This window comes from Agelaius phoeniceus, chromosome 3 (genome assembly GCF_051311805.1).
Source record: "Agelaius phoeniceus isolate bAgePho1 chromosome 3, bAgePho1.hap1, whole genome shotgun sequence".
NCBI lineage: Eukaryota > Metazoa > Chordata > Aves > Passeriformes > Icteridae > Agelaius > Agelaius phoeniceus.
The window spans coordinates 88,647,194-88,668,142 of record NC_135267.1 but is presented as its reverse complement, the minus strand read 5'-3'; the positions used below and the strand labels follow the sequence as shown (position 1 = coordinate 88,668,142).

General features: G+C 39.9%; 1 protein-coding gene and 1 long non-coding RNA gene across 3 annotated transcripts in view; one reads left to right on the top strand and one right to left on the bottom strand.

The window, feature by feature from the left end:
- The first annotated feature begins 132 nt into the window (after window positions 1-132).
- Window positions 133-17,908, top strand: LOC143693597 (uncharacterized). 2 transcript variants are annotated; one of them, XR_013181452.1, is made up of 3 exons: window positions 133-523; window positions 6,805-6,862; window positions 10,294-17,908. It is a non-coding gene; the product is annotated as an uncharacterized LOC143693597 (long non-coding RNA). The 2 variants fall into 2 exon arrangements; XR_013181453.1 differs by lacking the exon at window positions 6,805-6,862.
- Window positions 17,567-20,949, bottom strand: part of PPP1CB (protein phosphatase 1 catalytic subunit beta) — a 28,957-nt gene continuing 25,574 nt past the window's right edge. Inside the window, exons 7-8 of the mRNA XM_054630076.2 lie at window positions 19,953-20,087; window positions 17,567-19,322 (exon numbers count right to left, since the gene is read on the bottom strand). Coding sequence (XP_054486051.1) covers window positions 19,218-19,322; window positions 19,953-20,087 — 240 coding nt within the window. The 3' untranslated portion in view covers window positions 17,567-19,217. The remainder of the gene's footprint in view (window positions 19,323-19,952; window positions 20,088-20,949) is intronic.

Below are 20,949 nucleotides of genomic sequence, written 5' to 3'. Positions count from 1 at the left end.
TAGGTGTAGCAATACATAAGGCAGATCCTCACCAGTAAACTAGGAAATGAGTAATTCCCCCCTCTCCTGAACAATTCTTCACAATGACAACTCCCTCCTTCCCACACACCTACACTCTCACAGCCTGGAGGAGCTGGGGGCGGGGGAAAGCTGAGCTTTGCAATGTTGTCTGGAAGCTCATCAGATCCAGGCCACTTCCAGTTAAAGGAGGGAGCAAGTTCAAAGCCTCTGCTATCTCTGCTCTGAACTGGCATTGTGCTCAGAGACATCTGTGCCTGCTGCTGAGACACAAGTCTGCTGAGCCAGAGAAGAATGTGTACGAGCATGTCCCCCGTCAGGAGATAAAAACAGGATAGCAGGGAAACCCCAAACCTGCTCAGGTGGCTGACAGTACTGGAACACTGACTTGAATTGACAGGAGAAAATGTCAACCAAATCCAAGTGAACTACAGTGGCTTCTGAGCTCTGGCAGAAGATGCTGAGGGGGAGAGAAGACCAAAGCGAGGAGATGCGCAGAGGGAAGGTAATCCTGGCACTGTTGACATCATCATGCTGTGTGCATCTGAAAGGTTCCAAGCTGCAGGCTACTTTGCAGCATTGGCTTTTTTCCCTTCCCTAAATGCATGCACTTTAAAAGTCTCTGGTTTTCAAATCCTAGATATTGTACTGGGAAATTAAGAAACAGCCTTCCAGAACAGTAAGGTATTTCAGCAACTATCAGAAAGACATGCTTGATGATAAGCTGTATAATTTGTCACATCATTTCCCTTCTACCAACTGTTAAAGGATTCTGAATTGTGATAAAAATTGCCCAATTGCTGCCATTAGCTTGGGCCTGGATTTTTTGCAGCATCCATGACATCTTCAGAGTCAGTTCACTGACTAGAGATGGAGCTACAAACACACACCTTGCATTTGCCATGACAAATACAGTGACAACAGCTGTGGCAGGTCCCATCTCTGGTCCTTGAAATCATTAAAGAAGGGAAGACGAGTGGGGAGAAAACAGACATTTGCATGATTGTGATCCAAACCAGGTTTCAGCAGAGGTGGGTTCCTACTGCCCTCTGCTGTAACATCCTTTTACAACTCCTAGGAAGGAAGCACGACTGCCTGACGTGCAACACTGGGTGTTACACCCAGATTGTATTAAAACTGTGGAGAGTGGAACAAGACAGTTAAAAACAATAGGCTTTGGTTTCCTGCTGCTGCTTTTAATTCTTGAAGTGGATACATACTTCCCAGATGTTGACCCAGGCTCTAGCAAATTACTGGTAAGTCTCCCTAGCAAAATATTCCATGGAAGCTGCCTGAAGCTTCTTTGGCACTGCACAATCACTGCAGCACCAGAAACACAGCAAATTTTCCTAGCAGCAAAATGGGATACTTTGACTGGACAACTCAAGTGGTTTATATATATTTAAAAAAGGAAAAAAAGTCTAATTCATCATCTTAATATGAGACAGCAATATAACTTAGGTAATGAATAATAAAGAAAGGTCACCATGCAATACTGATGTGTATTTGCAAGTTGATCCATTTACAGAATTCCTTTCAGCTGTTTTTCCAGTAGTTCTTGATGGAGATTTCTACAGAGCTACCAACTTATATAACAAAAGTTGAACAAGTCATTTTTGTCTGTGTGCTTTCCCTTTACTACTCAAACACCAACAACAGTAAATTTACTGAAGCTGGCTGAGATATATCATGTTTCTTCTCTTGCCTCTACTGTTCATGCAAACAAAATGATTTCCTGTAGAAAACACTACATATTTAAGGGCAGTAAACAAGATGCCTCTATTTAGTTTGACACCACAGCCCTTCCCCCTCCCAAAATAAAACAAACATCACAACGTCTGTAACATGACAATTGTAGCTTGGCAACATGCACATGTGAAAGATTGCATGTGTGACAAATCTTGTCACATACAGACAGGCTACACCTAAATTCAAGGAGAGGCTGAGATTCTCAATGCCATCTGGGTATACACATACTTCCTGTCACAAGGAATAGGAACTGGACATTCCAATCACTCTAGTGGACTTGGAATTCCCTTCTGTGAACAGCTTGTGACACCAACATTTACTCCTGTTGTAATTTCATTCCTAAAGTCTTTGCAGTAACTCTGCAAGCAGCTGTAGTTAAGGGAGAACACAATCCTAAGCCAAGGCTGCAACACATGGGCACTGCATGGGCAAGGAACTGATAAATCCACAGATAAATCCACACCTGCACATATCTACATCCTCATACAAGGCTAACAAGACTCATTGCCTTTCTAATACCCTCTCTGAACTTTGGATCAAGTTTCCTCCATGAGCTGCTTTCCCTTCAAAGAAAGGAGGACATAATTACAGTTCTCAAATGGCCTGAGGCATTCAATTCCTTATTTTTTTTCAAGATCTGCATTCAACTTACATGAAAAGGACAAACAGTAACCTAATGAGGCATTTGAGTTATGGGAAATCCTGGGAAAAAAAACTGAGAACAGAGCCTGCAGGCAACTGCACAAATGCTAGTGAGATTTGGGATTCTGTGAGGTTTTCAGAATAACATCAAATGACTGGAGTAAATTTGCTCAAGGAATGGGCTGGATCTTTTTAAAGATCTGATTCTGATCTTAAACTGTGTTTGTCTGCAGTGTAGAGATGCACAGGTGGGTGCCTGTTACTTACCCCACTGTTAACCCTTTAGATTTCAGCAGAGCCTTCTTCAGGGCTCTTTTTTGCCTTCTTAGCAAACAATCCACTTCAATAATTTTTCTGGGTGAGATTAAAAATGTATTTTTCCCACATGAAAAAAAAAAAATCCTGCAAATAAGAACAGGCTCTGGAAATTGAACTAGAGATTTGGAAGAGAGTTTTTCTGGAATCTAGGGTGTGGCTTTGGGGAAAGCCACACGAATTTCAATACACAAATAGTCTTAATGACAAAAGGGAACTACTTCTGTTTTTAATTAAGTACACACATAGGTTCTCCACTATATCAGTGGACTAAATCAAGGACTAAGGACTGCTAATCCATATAAAAGCTTCATTCTAGGTTATGTATACTTGAAGATTGAATTGATTAAATCAATTGACTTGAATTGATTGAATACATTGGTCTGAAAGGCTAGAGTGCAACTACTGTTCTACACTACAATAGTGCAAAACTACCAAAAGATAAAGCAAAAACCAGTGAAACCCTAATATAAGTAAGCCCCTATTGGCCTTAAAAGCACTACTGAAATCACAGTATGAAAGACATGCCAGAATGTTTCTGGTTTCACTTTCACGTCCAATTAATTCTCACATTTGCACAAAGTCTCCTCTTTTTGAACATTTATTTTACCTGCTAGAAAAGACTACAGGCTCAGCAAATCTTAAGTTACACACTATTTCTAATCTTATATAATGTACTACTCATCTTGGCATACAAATTATTTCATAGAGGTTGATTACCCAAGTGGAAGGCAAGGCCTGTCCTCTTGCTCCCACAAGTTAATCTGATTAAACAAAACCCATCTGAACAACTGATAGGTACTACTGCCTGCAGACTCTGCAAAATCAAAGTCCATATGGCTACAATGCTTCTTCACCAACAAAGTCCCAAAAGCTTTGATGAGCAAAAGGCAGAGGAAGCAGACCTGCCCTCTGCCGAAAACACCAGGAGAGAGGGAGCAGTATCACCTCATTTCACCATTACAATAATAAAGCCTCTCCCTGGGACAGGTCAGCAACATAAATGCAGTCAAGTTTATCATGAGTTCTCTTTCCCTCTCCTTAGAGAAACATCTCACAAGGGAGAGAGTGAGACTTGTGAGTGAGTGAGAATTCAATTTCTTCAGGCTGTATTGGGGTGAGGTTCCCATGGCATCATCTTCCTCATACACCCTCACACAGGTTCCAGCATCTTACACAGTCCCTGGAGATCTGGAGATGCGAGCAGTTTATCTCAAACACTTTCCAGAGTGGTAAAGAGGCAGAGACTGCTCTTCCCTGTCAGCAGAGGGTTACAGAAGATGATAAATGCAATCTTCAAGTGCAATTCTTTCTTCCACTAGCTCAGTTCTATTGCATATCACCTGTCCAAAGTCATTTTCCCTTCAAAGGACACCCTTTCCTTTCAGGTGACAGCTGGCAGCTCTCCCTTCCTTAGTAACAGTCTTGAGATAAACATAAATAAAACTTCAGGTTGCTGAGGCTCCCAAGTTACCTTTTTTCCCCATAAATATAGGATTAGGCTTTGGAATAACTTACCTGGAATTAAAATTGTACAGTAATTAGATACAGAGCAGGATGACTACAATGAGAGGAGCTACTGGAAAGGGCTTCACTGGGGTTTCAACAGTCACATTATGCAGCTTCCTTCAGGATGCATTTTTTTAGTCTTGCAGGACTCAGACATGTCCATAGGAGTGAACTAGAAAGGGCCTGAGACTGGAGCCAAGCACTATCACACAGCTGCTCTATAATTTAATTTTTAGCACAAACCTTGACACACTTCCACCCATGCCAAAATGCCATTTACAAACAACACACACATGTACCATTTCCACACTGCAGGAGAAAGATCTGGCAGTGCATGATATTCACTTACAACAAGAACTTATCGTAAGAGTGAGAGGGGAGAAGATTTCTCTTATCTGGACTTGCTACATCTCACTACAGATATTCTTTGGTGAATACTTCATAAAATACCTAAGACAACAGGAATGGACTGAGGTGAGTGCTTGATCTGGAGACTCATTACATACAGGGATGTATTAGAGGAACCAGCTAGTAAGGTTAATTAATTATTTCATGGTTATAGAGAATCACAGAGTCCTTTACATTGGAAAGGACTTCTCAGGTCATCAAACCCACCCCTTAAGCAGTGGTAGTCCTTCTCTGGGTGTGCCTTCTCACCAAAATCAGTGGGAAGTGAATATGTGCAAGAGGACACAGACCTTGTCACCAGGAAGGTTAAGCCTACCTGCTCTGCATCACTGGAAATAGAGAAAGGAGATCACAGCAAGAAGCAGCTGCAGCCCTGGGGTGTGCAGCAGTACCTGTGGCATAGAAGCAGCTCAGAAAGGAAGATGCTGTTGCCAAGGCAACAAAAGAGTGCAGAGGTTCTGGGCATCCTCTCCTGGACTCCCACAGAGAGTTGGGTTTTGCTCTGGCAGAGCCAGGAGGACAGGAGGCACTACCCCCATGTGCCCTCACACAGGACAGCACTTTTCCTCTGGGACACAGGGCTCAGCTGGCACAGGCAGTGCAACATCTCATCAGCTGAAGCCAGACAGAGTCTGTTTCTGTTTAGCAGAAGTTCCAGCTGCTTTCAGAAATCCCAATGATAAAGTACAAGCCAAAAGAAAGAAATCCAGATTCTATCTTTCCATTTAGTTCTAAATTAGCAACTGTGGCCCTTGAAATTGTTGCTTTTTTGCCATCATCCTGAGAAAATCAGTTGCTTGTCATGCCTCAATTAATACATGACCTGACAGGTTTTTTGTTGGGATCCAACAAAAGACATTCAGCAGATATTAATCATTAGACAAGCTTCAAATGAGACTTTCATGTTCAATAAAAGGCTGATCCCATGCAGTAGTAGATAAACCTTGATCCCAAATAGATGGCCTTTGTACAGTGTGAGAGGAAACCTTTGCCTTCCAGGTTTTTTTACTGGATACTACTTGCTAATGATCCATGTGGGATTCTGGCCAGAAAAGCTGACTCACTAGGGATGGCCTGCCTCACAGTACAGCCATCAGAGCACTGAAAGCTTCATGCTGGGAATGGCTGACATTGAAAAAGAGCATTTTTCAATGCCTAGGGCACTTAGTGCAGGCAGCATCCATTTCTCTTTAGCTACTTTGCCAAGGCTTTCCATGTCCTTTCAACAATACACTTGCTGTGCAGTAAGAATCAAGAAGAGTTAACAAATTATCTTTCCTAACATTCCTTTTCATGGAAGCAAGACTAAATTCTCATAACTGCAAAACTGCTGTGCCTGGAGCTTCTGAAATGAGCTGGACATGTATGTTCCATCTGTTTAAAGAGTAATTACAGGGATCAACATAAGCTTCTTGCTTTTTATGGAACAACATTTGCTCTTGTTAGTGAAATAGCATTTCAAGGAAGTCAATAACTACAGAAATACATTGGTTGTGGATACAGCTACATTCTGGAAACTCTGAGTTTTATGAATTTGAAATCAATGAACATTTAATGTTCCTGGCAAATTACAAGTTTTTTCTCCAAAATACCTGCTGTAACAATGGTTTGAATTAAAGCAGCATGTGATACAGGGCAGTCACCCTCTAATGCAAGACAATCACTTGCTTTAAAAAGATATTAATGCACTGATGCTACATCAACAAATAGTTAAACCTCTCTACCTATGACACATGGGATATTGACACAGGGGACATTCAGGAACATGCCCGTATGGCCAAGAGACAACAACAGATGGTACATGGCTGCAGTTAGTGCTCCAATCTGTGGCAGTTTGGAGTTCTTAAAAAAAAAAAAAAAAAGACAGTCTCACATTACCTCACATCATAAATAGAGTGTGAACTGTTTGCAATAAAAGCATGAGGGGGCAGCATCTTCAAGAGTTTAACTCTTTGGAAGAGCAAGCCAAGGAGGTTTAGAAATATGCTGGGTCCAGGGTACACAGACTGAACTCCAGGTGTTCAGGCTTGTGGTTCAATGCTCCAATCTCCCTGCAGCCTCTCCATAGTCCTTATGAACATCATGCCAGGAGGAAGAAAAGTATTTGATATACAGATGACCTGCCACTGAAAACAGTTATGGGGGTTTTTTTTCTGTTTCTAGACATTCTTACACAAGTGACTATTGCTGAAGGACACTGAATTCTTGGGACAAACTAATTGTAAGTATAAGAGGTCATCATTTTGTCAGATAAAGTCTTGCTTTATGGAAAACGGTAAAAGAAGTATTATACAAATTCTATCACTATCTTTTTTATAGATTACACAACTCAACTGAAAAATTCTTTTAGCTAGTAAAGAAACACCTAGATGTTATTTTCCTAAATAACTGCAGTTCACATTTAAGTGAGTACAGGCCTATCTCTAACTTTGAATGAGAGGCCACTTTGTCTACTCCTTTGGCCAGCAGCACCACATATTTCAAAGATGTATTTGTTCCTTGGGGTTGTTCACACTGAGTTGTACTGTTTATAAAACAGTATTACCAACTATCACCATCTCCAGCTGAATAGCCATTATGATAGGTAGCCTGGATACCAGGAAAACACTTGCCAAAGCAGCACAGAACACATTAACATACTCACCAGAGTATGTTAACCTTTCCTGCATTTCAACTGCTTCTTTTAGCTTTGCTTTTAATGAGCTTGGATGTCTAGGGGGGGTTCAGGTTGGCCACCTAACCAAAGAAGCTGAGGGATACTTGAAAATGTATATACATACACATAAACAGCTACCTGTAAGAAAGGATAGCAGCAGAAGCCACAAAATAATAAACATGAAGCAGAAGCAACTAAAATAAAGGCAGCTTTTCAGACTGAAAAAAGTGGATACATAAAGACCATAATAAATGGGTATGAAACTATACAACTAGCTTATTTCCCACCAGGCCTACAATGCTTAGTACTCCCAGAACGGACATACTAAAGCTAGATGAAGTCATATGTGGACCATTTTCTTGGAAAAGCAAAAAGGCATTCATACTGAAACAAGATAAACATCAACTGCAGCACACCACTTCTGCTTTCCCTATAGGAAAATGGATAAAACCAGTTGGTTTTCAAATACTATTTCAGAGAGGAATTTTGAGTGGTTTCCAGCAAAAGTTAGCAGTAGGCTCAGATGCCTATTTCAAAGCAGTATGTGCGTCATTCCAGTGCTCTCCCCGTTTCACTTGCTCTTGTTTCTCTTTTAAGTTATAGACAGCAGTGTGTACTATCTCCTACATGGACAGATATACAATGACTTCTAATATCACAGGCTAATGTTATGTAAATTTAAGAATATATGCTGGGTTTTTAAGAAATGTGCAAACCAAATGCACAACTGAGTTTTAAAGAATACAGACACTTGCAATTTGTGGACAGGGATAGCAAGAAGCACTTGTGAGGTTGCAGAAGCCCAACTCCTACCTGAGGGACAACATGTTGACATGGGATCTTCCACAGGTACTAACAAATGGTTCCAATGGGAAGAATGCAGACAGATGCCTTCATCCCCATTTTTCATAGCCATTAACTCTCACATGCAAGACCACTGCAGCATTCCCAACCATCAGCCCAGCATTGCCTAGGTAATCCTCTAGGATGTGCTAGTAATAAAGCTGAGCAAGGATCATGATTTTTTTTTTCTTGTCTCACAATGCTTCTTCCTCTGTTGAACCAATTCTAAGAATTGCAGGCATCAGTTCCAAGTACAAAAAGACAAGGCTAGTATCTAGCAGCAATCAGCATAGGGAGATGAGCAGCCAACAATACAAGGCAATTTAAACTTTGCACATTAACACCATGGCAGGTCAGTGCTACTGCCAATATGACAACACTGTTGTGAGGGAAGTACTGCAGTGTTTGCTTCAGCTGCTGCTTAGAAATGCTATTTGTGGGACAGCAAAAACACAACAGGAAAGCAGTGTTTGGTATGGGTGAAGCTTGTTTTTCTTCCTTTGAATAAGTTAAAATGAAGAAATAAAAAAGAAATATGATAAAACAAAGACTAAGGCAGAACCAAAGTTTTGGGGCTGTTGCAAGCAAAAAGCCAGAACCCTTTATTAGGAAATAGTGGCCAGTGTTGGCAGTACTGTGCACAGGACACTACTACTGTTTTTAAGTAGGCATCTAACCCTGGCTGCAGGCCTGAGTCAAGAACTCTCATCTCCACTCTAATCCTCAGTATCACTATTATCAAAAACTCCTTCGATATTTTTTCCTGCCATCATACTTATTTACCTTAAAAGGTTGTGGGGCAGATTTATTGCTCATGTACTGGTGGATTATTAAGCAAACATAAAAGCAGGATAGGAATGAATGAGGTTTGTAGCATAAACATTTCTTCTCTTAGAGCATTAACATTATGAACTTCAGCCCCCCAGAAAAAGTCTTCTGCAGTTTGAAGACTAGAGCACCAAAACCAGTGACTCAAGGGATTACCATAACAAACCTGTAACAAACCTACATGCACAAACAGCACACAAATATAGTTGGAGTAATTTGGTACAAAAATTACCACAGCCAACCCCCTTAAAAAAAGTTAACCATAAATGCCTGCAAATAATTAGTTAATGATCATTAAAAGGCTGCACTTCACCTATCTAGGCCCACTTGTACAGACCTGGGTGACTAAACAAGCCCTGGTCTTCCTTAAGGCAGGTTCAAATGCTTATTTGCTGTGCACTGATGCCACCGCCTGGCTGTTTTCATAACTCAAGCTCCTCCATCTACTACTTAATTTTACTAAGGTTTTTCTTTGTTAAGGCAGCAAAAGCAGTTAATCCAAGCAAAAAATACTCAGCCCATTAAGATATCTCTGCTGTCACCTACAAAAAGAATACACAACATTGTATGGGAATAAACCGATGTCTGACAAGTATGTGATAGTCAAGCTCTTGCATGATTCCCAGAGTTGCCCAACAAGGTATGTTCAATGACACCTTCACATGCTGGCCACAAGCTTCAGAGCTTCATTTCCTCAGTTCAACACTACAGAGCCCTGAGGGCAAAAGCTATTTGTTGTTCTGAACTACCACCTACTGCTAGAAGAACTGAATATATTTTATTGCAAAACAAGTACATGCTATACTCTCAAGCAGATGCTTAAACCAATAGTTCAGCAGAAAGCTGAAGGCATCCAATTATTCTGAGCCCAGCCTTTACTGAAGCCTCCTTTTTGGAGTTATCACACCCTTCTGGTTTTCTGGAGAAGAAACTGAGCCATGTGAGAAACTAGAAGTCAGCAAAACCTAAATTGTATTCCACGAGAATAACCCTCATGTGGGTAAACACAAGGCTCTCAGGGAGTCACTAGGGCCTAGAACTTCAGGGATAGAGAAACAGATAGGTATGAGTGGATTAATACAAACTTCTCTTAGAGATCAAACACAGTCCTCTGAGAACTAAGAGTGTAGCTTAATTTAAGAGCGTAGCTTAACATAAGGGGCAAATATACACCCCAGTGTGGAGGAAGGCTGTAAGTCTGTACAGGCATGTTTCCACACCACACGAGCTCATGCTCACCCCCCTGAGTGCAGAGAGTATCTGATGGCCAGAAGCATGTGAAAGCTTCTCAAAGGATCAGGCTGACCCTGGTTTTTTTCCTGCAGCTGGCTCACAGCTTGCTAGCAAGAAACGGCGTGTGCGAACTCTGGAGGGTCAAATGCCTCCTGAAGATATCAGTGTTCCCACCACCTCCCCAGAGTCTCCTGCTTCTGAGCCTTAGGGAGTCTGGCACACAGGCTGTCCAAGAACTGCTGCCAGGCCTGCCCTAAGTTGTAGGCAGCTGTGACCAGGGCTGTCTACAAGCTCTTGCCTCTCTATTCCCTTCTCACTTGTACCTTAGACCACAACTATGAACAGCACACCTTCCAGCATGGCCTCCCCTCAGCAACCAGTGCTTGAAATCTTGTCATACTAGCTTGTCTATCTCTTACTGGACTGCCACATGTTTGGAAAACCATGTCAGCAAGCAGGACAACACATCCTTTTTCTCCTGCCAGCACAGAGGCACCTAGCCCACAACCAGTCCATGACTGCAGCTGCCTACTGAAATAGCAGCTCTGTACCTGACATCCAAATCTCTAATCCTGCAGTGACCACAGTGGTACAAGGCATCTCCTCTAGAACAAACTTCATGCTGTTGCTCCCAGGACCTGATTAAGGAACAGCTGCCAAGAAACCTTGCAAGTTTGTTGGAATGTGGAAGGGAAAAATTACTATGGTGTCAGCAGGTAACTGCCTTTTGTTTCAAGTAAACTGACACCTCAACCAGTATTTGTCCCTGCTACTGTTCACAGGATTTTGTGCAGTTGTCACCAGTTCATCCCCTAAAGCACTCAGAGAGGGGAAGACACTGTACTGTCCCTGGAGGTCGAGGAAGGTTACACAGGCCTCTTATCCTTGTGTGCAGTCCACATAATTCATTGGACAGACCTCATATGGCAGAAAATAGGCACTTGGAGGCAAAATTGTTTCATGGCAGATTTCTCCTACACCTCACAGCTCTATGGAATTGCTTTTTAAAGACCTAAAGCAGCCCTCCTGTTCAGATTAGCAACCCACTGTCTCTCCACACACTCAGGCCCAATGTAGTAGTTCCATCTGAAGCCTCAGATGCCTGTCCCCCTCCTCCAGCCTTACAAGCTGGATAGGAAAACAGTAAATTCACCTGGGTTCAATCTCAGTTGCACAGGAAGCTGAATGTTTCTGGAGAGATCTCTTCAGTATCACTGTAGTAAAGACAAATGCTCAAAATGTTTGTTGCCCTGGTCTTCAAGAAGGTCTCTTCATCCTTTCTCAACTGTACTTCATACCCCAACTGCTGATCTTCTGGTAGTCAGGGACTGCTGAAGTGCACAGCCTCTTCCTACTGCCACTGGGTTATCCAGCCACCAAAGACTTCATCCCTCTCATGAGACAGAAAAATGAGTATTTTACTGCAGCCCAAGGTACCACCATACTGTAACACCTGAGAAGCCAAAGAGACTTTGCCACCATTGTCCATTTCTTCTTTTCTGCCCAGTCAGAGAAACAGAAAGCATGACAAAAAGAAGAGAAAGGATATTGTGCAGACTGTGGGACAGCAGAGTAACAGACTTCAGTGGGACTCTGTAGTGTGGATCATTGACACCATGGGCATACACTAGGAACAAACTTCTGTTGCATACAACTAACCCAAAAGACCTAATCTGCATACAACAGCAGAAGCTCTGCAATCCAAAGCAGTACCTGAGGACAATCAGGAGGATTCACTTCAATGCCACAAAATTGCCTTGAACTAGTGTAGATACACCTTTTCAAGAGCAACTCATTGTAGACAACTAGTGGAACCTGGCTAAACATCAAATGATTCTCTCAAATCAGGTCTAAACTGTGCAAATCTCTTTTCAGCAGTACATGCCTATAATAACCAGCCCATAAGCACAATGAAGAAGAACCATGTAACTAAAAGAAACACAAATAGTACAATATTTGGTTAGGTAAGGTGTAAAAATTTAATACCAGCCCTATTCTGATAGCATCTCCCAATTAAAATTCCACATAAAATCAGAAACTAATATATTTTCTTTTCTGCAGTTTTGATATATACCAGATCTAAACATACTTCATACTTTTTCTTATATATTTTCCACCAGTCCCTCTCCAATCACTGGAAAACAATGCAGATAATCTATAATCTCCCCATACTCAGACTTGAAAACAGAAGATTCCAGAGGTGGGGGAAGAAATCCAAATATCTTCACCCAAGACAAAGACTAATTTTTGTATACTTTTCATGGGAGCTCTAATTCTCTCCAACCCTCACTACCCCCTTCAGAATCCTCAGATACTTTGTGAAATCACCTAAAGTCTGCAAAACTGGGAAATAAATTTGTACATCTAACTGAAGTAAGCCTAGTTTTAATGCATCAAGGTCTGAGTTGTTATGAACCATGCACCATGCACACATTTCAGTACTGATCAAGGAATAAGGTTTTCACATGAGACAGAGCAGGATAAATATGGAATAAATGTCAGTTCTGCAGTAACAGCTTTCCATGCACGATCCTGTGACCACTAGATGGCATCTGCATGCCAGACCAATTTGAGAAAAAAATTACGTCAACTGGATTGGGTCTTTTTTTATTAAGTAATCCTGCTAAATCATTGTAATAGTATTAGTATAAACAAGTCAGACCAAGTTAAAAGTATGTCTTCTTACTCTAGGTGGTAAAGGCAAGGCAAGAGCCTCTAAGCCTACCATGTCAGTCATGTATTGTACCTTTGGGTAAGAGCCTTGAGTAGGAATGAATTAAATATTATATTTGTTCTCCAGTACTGCTTCAAGAAAAGGGCCTTAAGTCTTTTAGCTCATTCTCTTAACTCAGCCTCCTGGAAACCAGATGCAATTAAGGTGCAGCTAAGATGCCTATTAACATGTAATTCTCCTAAAATGTTCCTTCTCACAGCATTCCATGGAAGTGTTACACATTGTGTCTCTGAGGAAGTTGCAAATGGCCACCCAGGAACAGGAACCTGAAATATAAAAATGAAATATTCTGGGGTAGCTAATGGAAAACTACTGATTTATACATGCCCAGAAATTAGACAAGACAGTGAGTGAGTGACAGGGGCAACCGCAGAAATGCTGCTTGGATGTCAGAAGGAACGACATGAAACACTTGCAACTATTTTCACATTACGCTTGCTGGGACTTCAAAACAATGGAGAAAAACTTACAATGGAATATATTCACTCTCCACAATTGTCCTCTGCATTCATCAATGCTGTGTGCTCCTCTGCTTCATGTCAAGAGCTGCACCAGTTTTATCCTCAAGATACCATTTTTCTCTGGTTAAGCCTTTTCAATAATTAATCTGATCCATCCACAGCATTCTCTCTTGCACCTGAAGAGTCAAACCTTTAAAGCAATAGCAGGAGGGAAAACTCTCTACCAAGAAAAAAAATCAGTAGCTTACTTATTTTGCTTTCTGCAAATATAATTTACTATTTTTGAATATGAACTACCTGTAAGAATAGACAAATTATAATCCTTTCTTATCCTAATGTTTTAATTCCTCCCTTTAATAGTAACTTGGATGAAGTTAAAACACTAAAACTTAACATCTGGGAATGTCTAACCTATATAAGGAGAACTTCAAGTGATGCTCATTTCTACATTTCAGTCTATGAGCTTTTTATCTTTCACATAAAGCTTACATCTTTACCTGAAGATACAAAAGTTTTTGCTGTTCTTTGTCAGCAGCTGGATCTAGTTATCACCTGCTCTCTGATATGACTGCTTCTAAAACTAAAAGGAAGCTTGGGCTGCAGATTCTGTCAGGAAAGGCAGTGGAATCCAGGAAAGGGGTTGTGCTAGGCCACAGACAATGCATATACTCTGCTTAAAGCTCCACCTGCTCTAACTGTTTCAGGCAGCAATGAAGTTTTTCTTGGAAAAGATTATTGTAGTCATGTACTAGCAAGGGCTTGTAGCAGACACTTATTTTGAATTGTTCTTGAAGTCTCATTTCTTGGGACACACAGATGCACAGATTAATGAGCTGAAACAGGATATGGGAAAAAGAATGAAGTGTCCTTATTACCCATTGACATTATTATCTATTTTAACAAGGCACAATGAGACACAAAACAAGTAACCCAACAGCTTAGCTGTTTTCCCAACACCTTGAGCTCTGTGCAGGGAAGATGCTCAGGGACTACCAGTTCCATGAATCCATAGAAGATGAGAATTTGGCAAACCCAAAACAAGTACCTAAACCTGTGTCTTATCTGCATAACTTCTTTACTGACCCAACAGCGAGTTACAGCCACACAGTTTTCAGTGTTCAGCCCAACATGGCCTGGGGTTCCTTCAGCTTTGATCATCCAGTACATGCAATGAGAATGCTTGGTTATAAGCACACAGCCACCTGGTTAGATGCTGTCCCCAAAACCTTGATAAACCTTTGGAACAAGACAAGAAAAATCCACCTATGATCCAGGTGTATACAAAAAAAGTATACAGCTGCACTGAAAGTGAACTTGGAAGCTTCTGTTGCTAATTAGCAGAAGCAAGAAAAGTGACAGCAGAACAAAAACATCCATGGCTTTGCTTAAATGTCCCAACCTTGGTATTGATTCATTAGGTTCCTTTTTATTGACAAGAATGGCTATATGCATGAACTTTATTGTAAACTCTGACTTGTACCAAAAAACCCTCCCTGTCCTTTAACCCATGGGGACTCAAGACATGTGATTGTGCTGTTGACATCTCTGCCCCAGCATACAGAGAATTCTCTCATCCTTGCTTTTTCATAAGTTCATTTGAAGTCAAATATTCACATTAATCCTCATGTACATTCCAAAGCAGATGGATACCCATCATGAACCAAGCTGCAATTTGAATGAGTTCAAAAGCAATACATTGAAATACCACTGTCTCTGCTCTTTGCTAAGCTGCAATATTACCTGGCAAGTTTGTATAATGCATCTTCACCTCTAACGAAGATGGCAGCAAGGATAGTCCCAGAAACACCAGCCTTGGACACAAAAATTAATAGCCTGCCAGCAAGAAGTTCAACACCTAGTTAAAGACTAGGCTTTTACAATTGTTATCTACACAAACCTCTACAAAGCAGAATCCCTTTTCTGTTAACCTCTGAGCTTTACATTAAAGGACAAGCACGGAACATTTGTATCTGTCATCTACAAATTCTGAAGATTCCAGCTATTCAGTTACTCTCAGATCACCTTCAGTTCAACCATATTCGAGGTTGAGCAATAGTGTCTTCTATACTTCTATTACTTGAGAGCAAAAAAAATGTGTCTCCTAGCCCCAAACTAATCATACAGAGCTCCAGCAATTCAATCTGACAGGTTCCACTTAGACTTATCAAAAGATACACCACAGACAGGAACACTTCTTCATTTAAAGATACCTTTCTGTTCATTGATTCTGACTTTGGCAGAAACACAGCAAGGTGGATTTCTATGACCAAACAAGCTCACAACAGGGATGTAAAATTACTAACCATAAAAGCAACCTCCTTCTGCAGATCAGATCAATTTCCATCAGTTCCCCAGGCAAGTAAGTGCATAGCACTGGGATGCTACAAGCTGTCACAAGCTGATGTCACACCCACCTATTGGCCTTTCTCTCAACAGAGAGTACAGGACAAACAGAGATTGTCCTCATAACAGGATCCTGAAACTTGGTGACATGTGGCAGCAGGACACTTGCAATTAATCACAGTAAACTTGGAAACAAAATTACCAACTCAGACTTCAGTGGCCACAAGTATTCCTGTGTGTCTATATGCAGCAAACCAAATCCACTAGTTTAAGACCCTCACACTGTTTTCAGTGAGTCTATTTCTACAGCAGTTTTTGGAAATACATCAGATCATTACAAACAATGTACTAAACAGAAAGAGTGTTCAAGGTACTAGAGCAGCACAACCACAACTATATGAAACTTTTTTCCTCCTTTAAAGCAGTGAACAATTATCCATGCATAGAAAATACTGAGCACTATAAAGCATACAAAAAAAGTGAAGCAAAACAAAAATTTGTATCAATCAACACAAAAGAGACCAAAGCTGCATCCCTTGCAGCATACTTTAAATTAGTATTTGGGAAATTCAAAATGTCCATCAACCAGAAAGGAAAAAGATAAGAGATTGTGTGCCATGTGTACTCTACTATAAACATGGAATGAATATTCCTGTCAGATAAAGGTGGGGGGATAAACATGCAAAAGCACATCTCAAATGGTGTAATGTTTTATATGCCTCTCAACAGCCCATATGAGAATGCTTCTGTTTATTCCCAGCACACTACACATGCTATTTAACAGTATTCAAGGCTTCTACAGACAAGATGTTTATGTGAAAAAAAATTATTAGCCATTGGATCACTAGCAATTTCCATGGAAGAAAGTTAATTTTATCTGCATAGAATTAGACTGAGGTTATTTTTTCTACTTCTTCCAGAATACACAATATTAAAAACAGAGATCCGTAGTAACCCTGTAAATGTAAGTTGAAGTGGTGAGTTCTGTTATGTATCAGACTTGCTTTTAGTATGGAATATCAGTCATATCTGTAGGGGTAAGATTACTACATCATGTGTGTTTTCCACCATATAGATGATGAGGGATGTTAGCAGACATTCCAACTCTCCAGAAATCAAAACAACATTCAAACAATTTCCAAATGACTGCTGCTATGTAAAAATAGCAATTCTTCAGAATACCAGCACCCAATGTGGCTTACTAGTGCCATTAAACAAACTAAAACTTTCCTATTTCTTTAGGACACAGAAGAAGGCCCGAAGACTTTATTTTTCTTTTGACATAGCATCTGTAACACAAGCGAGCATGTTAGGTACTCACATAACATACAGCTTTACACCTGGACATTTTATGATACAGAAGACATTGTTCCAGAAACAAAAGAAAAAATGGAAAAGGGTTAATCCAGATGTTTGGTAACACAGAGGCTGGCACTTGGTAAAACCCAGCATTTTCAAAACTTGCAAAAATAAATCTCAAGTAAGCAATGACTTAGAGCAGGAAGTTACCATGTCAATGCTTACAGAGTAGATTTCATAAATTACCTTGTCCCAAACTGCAGTTACTCTCACACAGCTCTTACTGCTGACTTTCAAGAACAAGTGTCTTTGAACAACATCAAAAAAATCTATTTCATTTTATTTTAAGCATTGAAACTGATGTTTGCTTTGAAGTGGGATAGAATAAACCATTGTTCAAAACCATAGACCAACCCAGTATAAATCAGTAACAGATAGATATATTGTAAGACTTCCTTTTCTTTAAAAACAACCAACTCCACACGTTTTGAGTAAGTCAGGTATGTTAAAATAACCAGTCAGACTTCATTCAAATGAATTAGACAACTTTTACTAAATGAAAAAAACCTACATTTAAAATATGCATTTAAAACAAAATGGAATTAGAAAAGAGACTTAAATCCATTTTAAAGAACTTGCTCACTGTGTCAGAAATCAATATATCTCTTGCATTATATAATGTGCCAGTTCATAAAACATAAGTTACTAGAATCCTCAATTTAACATTTTCAAAGACAATACTGAAGTCAAGAGTTTTACATCTACTGATGCACATTTAGAATGGTACAAATCTGCAGCCTTCCCCCAAAGAATCTAACAAATTTGACAGTATTCAGTAAAAGCTTTTGTAGTTGTGTCCAATAAGTATTGCATCCTAAAGCACCACAAATCTGTGCCTTTCATTTATCCTACTATATATTTTGTATCTTCTCTATATCTTGCCATTTGCCAATGTTAGCTCTTTTAATAAAGGAGAGAACTGAAAATACTGCTTAACTCTTGATCACGTACAGAAATTATTGCTACTATAGTACACTACAAAGCAGCAGTCTATACAATAGTATATGAAATTTGATCATGAAAATCCAAATGATAGATTCTTTAGTGATGTAAGCCTTACTATAAAGTTGGACATTCCTGTAGCATTTTCAGCTCACCACCCATCATCTAGCCTATTGTATGTTGAAGAACATCCATTTAAACACACCCTCTTCTGAAAAAGAATGTCAGCTTTCAAAGGCTTAGCAAGTAAGGATCTTCATGTTCTGTGGAACTATGTAAGATGAATTTTGATGCAGGTAGGAAGTTACCTGGAAGCTAAGCATGCCAAAGGTGTTTCATGCTAATAAAACTAAAGCCAAGGTACCACTAAATCAAGTTACCAACTAATAGGCAATACCATTTTTGTCCTATCTAAGTTAAATGACGTGCCATTGCACAGTGTAATGTCAATAATTTAAAATAGTATAGTGCACAAATTCATTGTGTGGCAGTTGAAGTAAAAAGGTCAGGACAGATTTTTCTGTCTTAATGTATGTTGGCTGCCAAGCTGTCCAGTCCGGGCATTTGGGACTCAGTTTGCCTTTTAATGACTACTGTACTATAAACTTTGCATTATAATGGGGCACACAGCATTATGATGAAAAAACAGGGGATGGGGGGGGGGGGGGATAAGAGATCAGTGGCTGTTCTAGAAAGCCCCTTCCTCATATCAATTTCAAAGAGCCAGGAAATAAGACTAGGTACCATATTCGCATCATTCTAGCTACAAAATAACCAAAGTAAAAGCAATTAAGCAACAATAAGACCACATTACACAAATGGAACATCATGCTTTCATCTGGTTTAACTATTACACCAAGTTTTAACTGGGATGTTGGTCAACTTTAAAAACCGTGGTAAATGTGAATATGTAGTTGAAATAGTTTTTCCTAATTTTTTTTCCTCTCTATGCTGGATATTAGAACTTGGAGCTATACTTGTTACAATACAGTGTCGCACATCTTTCTACTAGAAAAATTAATAAAGATCCTTTACCCGTCTCTTTAAGTTAAACGTGTGACATCATAAAGGGTGTCAAATGGCTGGATGGTTTTACAGTGCACACTTATTATATATTGTAATATGGAGTTTTGTCCTTGACAGATCTGATGGTGTTTTCTACCATTATTTCCTTTCTTCACCTCTTCTTCGGTGGATTAGCTGTGCGAGGTGGAGTGACTGGACGCCCAGAATTCAGTCCACCATACTGGTACTTGGCTTTCTTTTCAGATGGTTTCAATATCTTAGAGAAAATAAAGAAGTTCCTTTGAGTCAGCAATAACTAAAAACATTTCAGATACTGTTAAGCCCACATGAAACCTTGTTCAGCAGGAACAATAGGGATGAGGATGGTGGGAGAGGGGGTGGAAATCACATCACAGCCCTACAAATTTCTTAGCTCTACATGCAACAGTAGCAGCAACTCTAAATCCTTCTAGTTCTACCACTATGTTGAGGTGGAAAGAGGAAAGAAAAGGCGCTGAAAACACATCCAAGAAGGAATAGGGACTCAAAACTGATCTTAGCAGCAGTATTAAAAGGGTCCCTATAACCATTAGTTTGCATAATTGTGTACTCCAATCATTAGGTATGACAAAAAAGAAATCACCCAACTAAACTTTAAATTTTGAAATGAGCATTTGAATAGAATGAACAACTTAATATGTAATAGTTTGGAAAATATCAAATTCCAGTTCTCTGGAGAACAGCTGGTTTGCAGTTCCAGTTGTTCACAAATGCCAGCCTCCTGTGCAGTCCCCTCTGTAGCCCAAGAATATTGCTTTACACTAACCACCAGCACAGCCACGAGCACACTAACATGGTCCATACAGCCCAACACCTACAGTCATCCTACTGCACAAATATACCATACCTGGAAGGAACACATCAGAGTTTCATCCACACTCATCATGCCTCCTGCATTGTCAAACTCTCCACAGTAATTTGGAGCTGAGAACAGGGTGACCAACTGCCGTTTAGCAAAGAACTCGTATCCATCTTCAACCACCTGGCAACACCAGAGAAATCAATACGGCTCACATACAAAGTTTTGAAGAACAAAAAAAGTATCTTGAGGCAAACTGCACTTTATATTAGAAAGATAAAGGAACTCAAACAGCTATTTTATGTCTTGACTTTCAGACAGGACAAGTTCACTCATTTTATCTTACCTGACAGTATACCCCTTGTCTGACACTTCAAATGTTAAGCACACATGAGCTTGAATGTTAAATAATTTCATAGTTGAAGTCCAATTATACACTGCCAATGTAAGGATTCCCAGCATTTAATGCTTTATACACAGAATGTGGATGTTTGACCTAATTAGTTTGGAGCACACAAGGTCTGGATACCCCCTTCACTGCAACTTGAAACAATTAAGTTTTGCTTAAATTGGTGTTGACTGCACACACCTCAAGTGTAGGTGATTTTAGAGCGTCAAAATTATAAAAAAGAGTGATTCTGCCAGATCTTGCCTAAGAGCATGATACACCTTTACAATTGTTCAAGAAGTATGATGCATCAGCTGAGGATGTTCCCTCTTTTCTGAAATAAAAGCTTTATGTTACAATGTAGCACAACAAATACACCCAACTGATTGCTTTGGTGCAATCCTCATTATCTTCTATAAGATATCATCCTCCTTTTATAAAGAACTGAATCAACTATATGACTTAGAAAATTGGCAGCAATCTTGATCAGCAGTTAAGAAATCCAGTCAGCATGTGGAATCAATACTAAATCTTCTCTAATGTTTTACCAGTAAAATTACAAAGAAAAAAATTTAAGTGTTCTAATAGTGTACCCAAGCCTAACAGTGACACAGAATAAAGAGCCTATTTTTGTTCCACAGCAAGAGGGAGCTTCTA